At 43.3% G+C, this 10,931-nt stretch overlaps 1 protein-coding gene across 1 annotated transcript in view; it reads left to right on the top strand.

The window, feature by feature from the left end:
- Positions 1 to 1,454: 1,454 nt before the first annotated feature.
- cngb1a (cyclic nucleotide gated channel subunit beta 1a) overlaps positions 1,455 to 10,931 on the top strand; it is a 62,580-nt gene continuing 53,103 nt past the window's right edge. The window contains exons 1-6 of the mRNA XM_041987592.1: positions 1,455 to 1,491; positions 3,900 to 4,027; positions 7,966 to 8,063; positions 8,422 to 8,559; positions 8,654 to 8,695; positions 9,708 to 9,752. Of these exons, the coding sequence (XP_041843526.1) occupies positions 1,455 to 1,491; positions 3,900 to 4,027; positions 7,966 to 8,063; positions 8,422 to 8,559; positions 8,654 to 8,695; positions 9,708 to 9,752 (488 nt within the window). The remainder of the gene's footprint in view (positions 1,492 to 3,899; positions 4,028 to 7,965; positions 8,064 to 8,421; positions 8,560 to 8,653; positions 8,696 to 9,707; positions 9,753 to 10,931) is intronic.

The following is a 10,931-nucleotide window of genomic DNA, read 5'->3' as shown; positions in this document are numbered from 1 at the left end:
AAAAAAAGAAATGAGAACTTTGAGTATTTTTATTTCATCATTAAAATGCAGAGAACAAGCATCAACCAATAAATGACTCAAATTTGCCAGATATCAGGTGTCCAACCATCAGAGAACCTAAATGACGTTTATTTATTTAACTAAATTGAATGAACTTGTTCTTTATGATACTTTTGGGTGTGTTGTAGCTGATTGTGCATTCACTGTCTGCAGAGCACACTGCTGCTAAAGCTGCCTCAAATTACAATCTTTCCTCCTGTAACATAATGAGATCACTAAAAACACATTTACCTTATTGGCAAGCTGCAATTTTTGATCAATCAGAGAAGACTAGGAATATCTTAAAGAGACAAGAGCTGAAACAGTGCAGTAATGAACAGAAATGCTGTTTTTTCATGTTTTTTCATCATTGAAATAAAATGCCAGTAAAATGTTTCCTCTCTCAGACCCCTGAAGGTTTAGCTATTCAATACTTCACATGTATTTTTTATCAAAGTAAGATAATAAACCTTTAGAAGATCCTATCCAGTTGTATTGATTGAATATAGCTGAAATTTTCCACAGTAGATTCTTTTGTAGATCATTTCAGAATTTTAGCAAAAAATCGGAAAGCGACAGAAAAACTCACACATTTTTTCCTAAGGACAAAAAAGACCCATTTAAAACCATGTAAATGCTATTTATGGTGGCATATTTATCTTAACATTAACAAGATTTAATCCGGCTTCAAGCTGGAGCAGCTGATGGCTGTTAGGATAGAACTTCCAATAAGTTTTTCTGTTTGGGTTTAGTTTATTCACACACACACAGAAAACTACAGTATTCATAGTGTACATTTTTACAGTTTTAGGAGTGTGAATAGGTCACCCAAGGAAGCTACTTAAAGCTTATAATAGAGGGCCCATTTGTCTACAAATAAAAAGAATATGGACAAGTTATTCTTTGGTTGCATCAACTAAACAAGTAGACATAATCCCACAGTTCTAAGAATGTCGAGGAATGCAACAGAATGGAGAGAAATCACAAGAATACAGACGCAAGAAACTTTGGGGTAGAAATCAACTCATCTAAAGGGAAAGTCCTAAATATAATTAAGAATTAGTCCAAAATTAATTGTATAATGACAAAAAGTAGCATTTTTAGCTTGTTCTAGAAGATTGGGATGTACTCCACCATTTTGAGTTTCTCGTCAAGTCACCTCCTCCTTGACCCGCCACCTTACTGCAGTGGAGGAGTGTGCATGTCCCAAAGATCCTAGGAGCTATGTTGTTGGGGGCGTTATGCCCGTGGTAGGGTCACCTATAGCAAACAGGTCTCTAGGGGAGGGACCAGACAAAGTGCTGCTCAACAGACCCCTATGATGAATAAAAACAATGGATCCAGGTTTCCCTTGCCCGGACGTGGGTCACCGGGGTCTGTCTCTGAAGCCAGGCCTGGAGGTGGGGCACGAAGGCATGCACCTGGTGGCTGGGCCTTTGCCCAAGGGACCCGGTTAGGCTCAGTCAAAAAAGGTGACTCTCCATAGTTGGACTCACCTCAATGCATGGCTTGGGCTCTGGAACTACTGTCTTCGGAAAGGTCTGGACTCTCTTCCATTCTGCTTCCAATGAGAGGTGCTAAGCAGGTGTGGGCATGCTCATTTTCCCCCAACTTAGCGCCTGTACGTTGGGGTTTACCCCGGTGGACGGAAGGATAGCCTCCCTCCGCCTTTGGATGGAGGGAGGCTATTGTTTGTGCTTATGCACCAAACAGCAGTTCAGAGTACCCACCCCTTTTGGAGTCCTTGGAGGGGGTGTTGGAGAGCACTCCTTCTGGGGACTCCCTCATTCTGCTGGGGGACTTCAATAATGACATGGGCAATGACAGTAAGACCTGGAGGGGTGTGACTGGGAGGAACCCCCCCCCCCCATCTAAATCCGAGTGGTGTTTTGTTGTTGGACTTCTGTGCTCGTCATGGATTGTCTATAACGAACACCATGTTCAGACATAAGAGTGTCCACATGTGCACTTGGCACCAGAACTCTAGACTGAAGTTCGATGATCGACTTTGTAGTCATATCATCAAACTTGCGGCCGCATGTCTTGGACACTCGGGTGAAGAGAGGGGCGGAGCTGTCAACTGATCACCAGCTGGTGGTGGGTTGGCTACGGTGGTGGGGGAGGATGCCGGTCAGGCTTGGCAGATCCAAGTGTGTTGTGAGGATCTGCTGGGAATGTCTGGCGGAGCCCCTGTCAGAAAGAGTTTCAACTCCCATCTCCGGCAGAGCTTCAGCCATGCCCTGGGTGAGGCAGGGGACAGCAAAAAATGAGTTTGTGTAATCAGAAAATAGTATTTTATGTAATACAGATAAGGAATTTATTGAAAAAGTTGCTACCATCAGTAACAAATTCACTGAGCCTGACCAACTCAGTCTTACCAAACCAGCTACTGGTACCTCACTCTGCTCTTTCCCCTCTCTAAATGAGTCTCTAAACTTCTAATCAACTCTAAACCCACGACCTGTCCTCTTGATCCTGTTCCCTCTGACATCCTGCAGAGCATTTTACCTACAATCAAACCTGCAGTAACCCATATTATCACCTCCTCTCTTAAATCCGGTGTCTTTCCTTCTGCCTTCAAGCAAGCTCGGGTTCCCCCGCTGCTGAAGAAACCCACACTCAACCCAGCCCAGGTTGGAAACTACCGGCCGGTCTCACTGCTTCCATTCATGTCTAAATTACTCGAGCATGCCGTCTTCAGTCAGGTCTCACAGTTCCTCCAAGACAACAACCTGTTAGATCCATATCAGTCTGGCTATAGGCAAGGCCACTCTACTGAAACTGCTCTCCTGTCAGTTACTGATTCCCTACGGGTTGCCAGATCCGCTGGTCAATCCTCAATCCTTATACTGCTGGACCTGTCTGCTGCCTTTGACATGGTCAACCATCATATACTGTTCTCCACACTCTCGGAGCTTGGCATCTCTGGATCTGTCCTCTCGTGGTTTACATCCTACCTCACAGGAAGATCCTTCAGAGTATCTTGGCGAGGGGGCGTGTCCAGATGACATGGCCTGACAACAGGGGTGCCTCAGGGCTCGGTGCTTGGCCCTCTTCTCTTTTCACTATACACCTCCTCACTCGGTGCATCATTAACCCTCATGGTTTCGTCTACCACTGCTATGCAGATGACACTCAGCTTTTCCTTTCTTTCCCACCTGACGACACGTCTCCATGTGAATATCAGCATGTTGCTGATATCTCCACATGGATGAAGGATCGCCACCTTCAGCTAAATCTGTCCAAAACTGAGCTTATTGTCGTTATTTATATGTCTTATTGTCCCCGGTGGTGGAACGATCTACCAAACTCCGTCCGATCCGCAGAGTCCTTATCCACTTTTAAGAGCAAGATTTGTCCAGCTCTTTGGCTCAACTAAGTACTGAATAAGTTACATGCACTTATGCCCAAGATGATGATGTGTGATGAAATCGTGATCTAGTATTTAAACAAAATTACTTACAAAAACACAAACAAAAAACAAACAAAAAAAATAATTTTCTTGCTTGTGTTGTACTTACTCTCAAGTGTAAGTCGCTTTGGATAAAAGCATCTGCTAAATGACTGGAACAGAATGTAGAATAAAATTAAAAGTCATTAATATACTAAATGAAGTGGTCCTAGGATGGATCCCTGAGGGACCTCACCACGATGATGTGTGGTTTATGTTGTATTTTACAACATTGTATTTTATCCTGGTAAACAAAAGAATCCAAACAAAGAGATCCATATTGGGATGTTTGGATGTTGTCCCTGGGGTTTTAGTGGAAAGCTCTTCAGTGATGGAGGTTGCTTCATCTGCAGCTCAGATTCGATCTAACAGACAATTTCCCCCCTGCTTCTCCTGCCATGGCGTTCAGTTAACATCATACAGAAGAAGACAGACCTGGTGCTCGAGGACGTGGAGGACGAAGCCCAACTGGAGGTGAAGGAGGTGAAAGAGGAGCCACAGCAGCAGAAAGAGAATCAGCAACCGACAAAAAAAGAGGTGGGTCATCAGTCTACAAACTGATGCAGCTTCATATTCAGAAACTACGATAGATACTGTGCTGACCCTCATATATGATCAATACTTTAATTGGTTTGGTGGCACGTCATCATGTCTTGATCCAGAAGAAACTCTTTGGTTTTGACTTGTACAGACTAACAGACCTTTATGACTGACACTATTGTTTGGTCTAGTTTCTTCCAGCGGTGCCCCATAGTTAAGGTTTTATAGAATATTGTCCTTGGACATGTGACTAGTTGCTAACATCTAAACTAGTTACCACTATTCCTCAATATAGTCTCCAAGAATAGTTCCCAGGATCCATGAGGAACGTTCCGTTGGATGTTTGTGCCTTTTGTTAAGTTCTGGTTCCAGATGATCCCACACTGCTTCAGCAATGCTGAGTTCCATGTTGTGGGGAGGATCCATCCCTCAATCAGACCCGTTGAGTTCCAGGTTCTGGGGAGGATCCGTCACTCCATCAGACCCGTTGAGTTCCAGGTTCTGGGGAGGATCAGTCCCTCCATCAAAACTGTTGAGGTCCAGGTTCTGGGGAGGATCCGTCCCTCCATCAAACCTGTTGAGTTCCAGGTTCTAGGGAGGATCAGTCCCTCCATCAGACCTGTTTCCACTGATTTTCAGTCCAGTTCTTAGGTCATGTGACCTACTTCAGCCTTTCCTCTCTGTTTACCTTCCTTAAGAACGGCTTCTTGACAGCCACATTTCCATGGAGACCATTTCTGACTTCAGCCAACAGTAGATGGATCAACAAAAGGTCTAGATGTATCTCTCAGGTCCTGGTTCAGGTCTTTGCTGGATTTCAGATCCTGTTAACCTGCGGTAGATAGTTTTCAGTCCTGATTCTTCTTTTATTTCTGCCTCCATGCTGAGATAAGCCAGGTTTCCAGCTACCAGGTCTTTGGGAATCACCTTGTTGCTGCTGAAATCCTGTTTTCTGTCTGTCAGACTGTTTGATCTTGACTGGTTTTCATCCATGAAACTAAAGAAATGGGAACAAATTATGCGTCTTTGTGACAAAGAGCCTAAAGTTCCAGTTTAAACCGGTTCTTTGCTGAGTCGTCTGTTATGTGTTAATACAACTATAATATTACATATGATTTGAAAAGCGCCTTTTAAGACACACAAGGACACTGTACAATAAAAAACAAGAGCAATAAGCATAAAATTTAAGGATAAAAACATGATAAATAAATGAGAACAGAAAAAATAAGCAGAGCAGCTGAAAGCCCTGCACCCATAGTGGTGAGGTGGGGAGAAAGGACAGAAAGATGAAGAGAGGAGGAGGACCTGAACCAGGTTGGACAGATAAGGAGGGGAGAGGCGATGGACGGCCTTGACGGTAACTGGAAGCCAATGAAGCTGCTGCAAAACAGGATGATTTGGTGGATGGAGGGAGCTCTGGTTATAATGTGAGCGGCGACCAGTTGAAGCTTGTGGAGGGATTTTTGAGTAAGACCATACAAGAGGGCGTTACAATAGTCAGTTTGGGAGGTAACAAGACTGTGGACTACAATAGCAGTGATATGGGGGAAAGAGAGGGTCAAAGGCGATTGATATTGCATAGATGGTAGAGTAACGCTATTGATGTGAGACTGAAAAGATGGTGTGCTGTCGAGGATGAAACCCAGACTCTTGAGCTTTGGATAGTGTAGATGTAGTTCCCAAGAGAAACTCTCTTTTATTGCTGTTGAGTTTAAGGAAAGTTAGAAGCAAATCAGGATTTAAGTTCAGTAAGACCTAGAGAGAAGGAGGGAAGTGGGAGTGTGGAATTCGGTTTAGTGGGCAAATAGAGCTGGGTGTCATCTGAGTAACAGATGAGTAAAGGTGGGGAGGAAGAGAGTCTGAGGGCCTGACAAAAGAGCTGTGAAAACAGGGAGCTGGTGTCACTTTCATTAGTGCAGATTAAGCCAGAGTAATAAGTGGACTTGGTGTGATCAATACACGTCTTGTAGAAAAGCATGTGATTATTGTACATGTCCTTATGAACGGTGGGACTGGTTTCCTATAGAGGCGTTCCAGTTGACAGCCTTTCGCTTTCAGAAGCCTGAGTTCAGATGTGAACCAAGGTGCAGGCTGGGAAAATGATAGAGATTTAGTTTTTAAAGGAGCTATGGAGTTTAAAACATTGAATGCAGTTATAATGACAAACAAGGTCATTTGGGGTGGAAAGGTTGTTGAGATTCAGGAGACCAGAAAAAGCAGAGGAAAGGGTGTCTGGCTTCATATTCTTAGTATTTCAGAAAGACATTGTGCAGGACATCATGGATTTGGAGGACATTAAAAGAAAGAAGGAAATGATCAGTAAAGGGCAGGTCGTCACCTTTAAAACTGGATGGGGTCAGTCCAGAGCAGCAAAATAACCCCAATATGTGGCCTTTAGCCTGGGAGTGTTTGTTGTTTGAAACCAAGCAAAGTCTTTAGTAAGAGGATGGTCAGAATTATCCATACGAAGATGGAAATATACACATTTTTCTGGACTTTGTGAGGACACAGTTAGCAACAAATTAGCTCTTGTTCATCTTGAGCTAAGAGACTTTTTCCTGCCTGAATGATTCGAAGGTCGGAGTTTCTCTGGAACTGGTCCAGGACCAGGACTGGACTGGAAAAGGCAGAAAAACTTTGAAAGAGCTTCAGAAAGATGGAAAACTATTGCCAAAGACCACTTTAGAAGATTACAATAAAGTCAGAGATTAAGACATCAGGACTAGATCAGGACTGGATCAGGACTGGATCAGGATTTAATGAATAAAAAGTTGTTTTCAGATCAGATTTAGCAGAAGTCCAGGATTTCCAGAACTCTCCAGGTCTGGATCAGACTCCAGGATTTCCAGGACTCTCCAGGTTTGGATCAGACTCCAGGATTTCCAGGACTCTCCAGGTTTGGATCAGACTCCAGGATTTCTGGTAGTTTGTTCCAGATATCAGCAGCAGAAAATAATAACAGTTTAATCTGAATTCTTGGGATAGAAAGCAAACTGGACCCAGATGGTCCTAGAAGTCTTGGTGACTCATATGGTGTCAGCAGATCAGATCTATATTCTGGATCAGAACCAGATGTGAGAACGTTTTGTGGTCTTTGTGAGGACACAATCAGCAACAAATTACCTGAGGGGGCTGCGGGATATTTTAGGAAGACCCGTATAAACTCCCTTACAATAGTGAAGGGTGCTGGAAAAATGATGTTTTTCTAAGAAGTGTTGAGTCATCAGTCCCCTTGTTCTGGATCTGTTCTTCAGGTGGTAGACGGTTGATTTGGTTCCTGCTTTTATATGGATGACCAAGACTGCTGGACTGACCCATGGTTTAAACATGCGGATCGAAGCTGGACACTAATCTTTGGATGTTCTTTGGTCATAAACACAATCTTTGCATCTTTAAGTCTTCAAGTCTTGATTTGACCAAGACAGAAACTGAAGCTTGTCCGGGACCAGAGCCCTTTGGTGAGATAGTAATACTTAAAATTTCTGTTTTCTTTCCTTTTTTTCAATTATCTGAGCTAGTGGGAGCATGTAAATGTTGAACAACGGGGGGCCCAACACTGAGCCTTGGGGAAGGCAAGTTTATCTGTACGTCACATTTCATGTAGAAGACAATTCAAAGTGCTTTACATAAAACATTAAAGCACACAGCGGAGTGCAGGAAGCAAACAAACTTTAAAAAGAAATAAAATGAATCAAAACAGAAAAAAACTCCATGTAGATGCTGAACAACATGGGGCCCAACGTGGACGCAGATCTGTAGTTACCAACGTCCATATTATAGTGACATGGCGGATAAAACAGCAAGAAAAGCAGTTACTTAGCAACACGGCGTCTCACTGTGCCAGGTGGCCGCGGAACAGTCCAGAACATGAGATGGTGAAGGGCTGATGGTACAACCGGAGCTCATGTGAAGGAAATATCTGCTGTTGGTTTCAGACCGGCGATGCAGAGACGCAGGTGGATCAGCTGACTCCTCTGATGGACACCATCAAGAAGGAGGCTGGAGAGGCCGTCCTTGCTCACATGGAGGAAAGGTTAGCTGCTTCCTCTTCCTCCTCTTCCTCCCAGCTGTTCCGATTGTCCCACATGTGGACAAACACTTCAGTTGCTGTCCCTTACAGAGAAAACATGTGGATCCACATGTGCTTTTGGAACATTTTTATATTATGCACATGTGTATTTCACATACTTCACATGAATGATTTACACATGGATCACATGTTGAATCATTTGGCTTTGGGACATTTTCATGTGGTCCACATGTTCCAAACCCAGAGGTGGATCACATGGTTTTCCTGTAAGGGACATTACTGTAACATGTCCTACAGTTTACACCAGGTTCAGGAATCTTGCCGGATTTCAGGCTGGTTTAAATGTTCCTCTTCCTTACAGGCTGCAGCAGGAGCGTCTGGAGGCGGCCCGTGTTGCTGAGGAGATGGCCAGGAAGGCCGCGGAGGAGGCGGTCCGACAACTGGAGGTCGAACATTCAGCCAAGATTGTCATAGAAACGCTTCCGGAGCCCAACGAGCAGTGAGTTAAATAATAAGAATAATCTCAAATATGGAAGTAGATGTCAGCCCAGTTACCAGAACCTGACCGAGTTACTGTTGTTCATTCTGGACAGGCTTCCCAACATCCTGGAGGAGGAAAATGAAGACGATCCAGAGTAAGTCTGCAATCCAAAGCACCTTCCTGCTGCTGAATGAACCACGTTTAGCTTCTGCAGCTTCGGTGTGATAGAAACATTTCCTGTTTATCTCTGCAGCTCCTGACAGAGCTGCAGGTTTAATCATAATTAGTCCACTCAGGTTTAGGTGGGATTTTACCCACAACTCCATCCTTCTACTGGTCTGAACTCAGAGAATAATTCAAGTCTAAGCCTGATCTGTGAAACGCCGGCAAACACTGAGCAGAGTTCGCAGCGATGTCACCTGGAGTGTGAGTTGAGTAGGACGAAGTGAAAGTGACGCTTTCATTGGTCGCTCATATCAGGTGATCAATGACAAACGAAGCCTTGTGATTGGCTCGTCTGGCACGTTGTGGATTTATGTAGCAGATTTTTAGTTTTCTTTCTTTTCCCGGTTTTTAAACCAACATTTCACTCACAAACAAAATGACACTAAAATCTTTTCATTAGATCCACAAAAATATGTTAAAGATACAGAAAAAAAGCCGAGCTAAAATAAAACCAAAAACTAGGTGCAGCACAGGTAAACAAAATGATATTATAATAAATTAAATTCATTCATTCATTTGTTCATCATTGTCTCATTCACAAATTAAATTAAATTAAATGATATGATTTAACTGAAGCCAAATACAGATTTTAAACACCAGCTGTTACAACGCAGAGCAACCAGCAGGTGGCGCTGCTGAGAATCATCAGCATCACCGAGCGTTTGTAAACCGTTTAAACAGCGAAGCAGCCTTCCTCAGATCTGACAGGGATGGATGGTCATCAGCTCTTCTGTCAAATCTCAGTTTAAGGAGAATTTTCTCGACATAACAAACCCTCTGATGTCGCAGATTAGCTGCTTTCAGTCATAAAGTGTTCCTGCAACGTTCCTGATCAGAGCATCTTATAAGCAGCTCACATGAACAGCTTCTTTAGCTCTGCTTAACTTCTTAATGAGCTGAACTCTCTCCATCTTATTTGTCTTCATCCGCACGACGTCCAGGTTGCAAAACCTGCAGGAGGACAGTGAAGACAGCACAGAAAACAAGCGTTCAGAGGAAAATAAAGTCAAAGAGGAGGATAAAAACACAAGCACTGTTGAGGAAGAGAAAAAACCTGAAGAGTAAGTTCAGCCATGATTAGATAAAAGGCTGAAGCTGTTTAGACTTCCTAAAGAATCTGAGACGTCAGTATGTTTTGAATCAGCTTGCACAAAGCGCTTGGACTTTTTTTTTAGAAGAAGCTGAAGACCTGCCCTGTTCACTAATGTCCGTATGGTTGCTGGTTGGACATGTGAGTAGCATCCTCATCATTTCCCACCTTCGGCCTATCAGATTGCAGAGCTGGATTTTCCCTGAACATGTTGAATCAGATTGAACCTTGATGGCTGCTCAGCAGCCAGAGTTAGGTCTGACAGGTCGGCAGTGGGAAAACAGAAGCCATGTGATAAACCTGGAAACTGGTCAGAAACTGGTTGAGCTGGTCATCATCACGCCCGTCACCTCTGTCGAATGAAGAAAAGGAGCTGACCTCAGGCATGGCAGCCATAATCGGACCAGACCTGGCTCACATGTGGTTCCTTACAGCAGTTTCATTAAACACAGGTATCCGGCAGCAACCGAAGACATTTTAAATCGTGTGGATTTTATGTTTATCTTAACTCGACTCTCTGAGCTTCGGGTTGGTTTGGAAACAGGGCAGGACTTCAGTTAGAAATAGTTTCTTTTTGCCCCAAAACTTTGGCTTCTGCTGCATTGTGGCCTCTGCAGAGCTTTGCTGCTTTTTCAGAAAATATAAAAATAACTGTTGCCTTGTTATTCTTTCAAATTTTCCTCTGGGAATCAGGGCAGAGCTCAAAAGGTAGGTCGGAATGTGTTTGGAATATGAGAAAGTTTGTGGAAATCCTGTTTGATGGTTTTAACCAGCATCTGTTAACCGGTTGTTCCTTCACAAATCTGCTTTTAGTCAATTCAGTGTGATTACAGATCAAGACTTGATGCACACGTACCAAATAAAGTTATTTTCCACTTCCAGTTTTATTAGTTGTTTTCCCTCAAGTCTTCAACCCTTAGTTTGTTATTTCTGGAAAAATGATCTGTTCTATCTCCAGCCATAAGGAGACTCCTGGTGAAGTGTCACCTTTGTTCTCTCAGTCGGGTGTAGTTTAGTTTACAGTAAAATGTCTTAAATATTTAAAAACATGATGAAGTCTGACACAAACAGACAA

The sequence above is a fragment of the Melanotaenia boesemani genome, chromosome 1, assembly GCF_017639745.1.
Source record: "Melanotaenia boesemani isolate fMelBoe1 chromosome 1, fMelBoe1.pri, whole genome shotgun sequence".
NCBI lineage: Eukaryota > Metazoa > Chordata > Actinopteri > Atheriniformes > Melanotaeniidae > Melanotaenia > Melanotaenia boesemani.
Note: the sequence above shows the minus strand (reverse complement) of the source record. Positions and strands in the feature narration are given on the sequence as shown.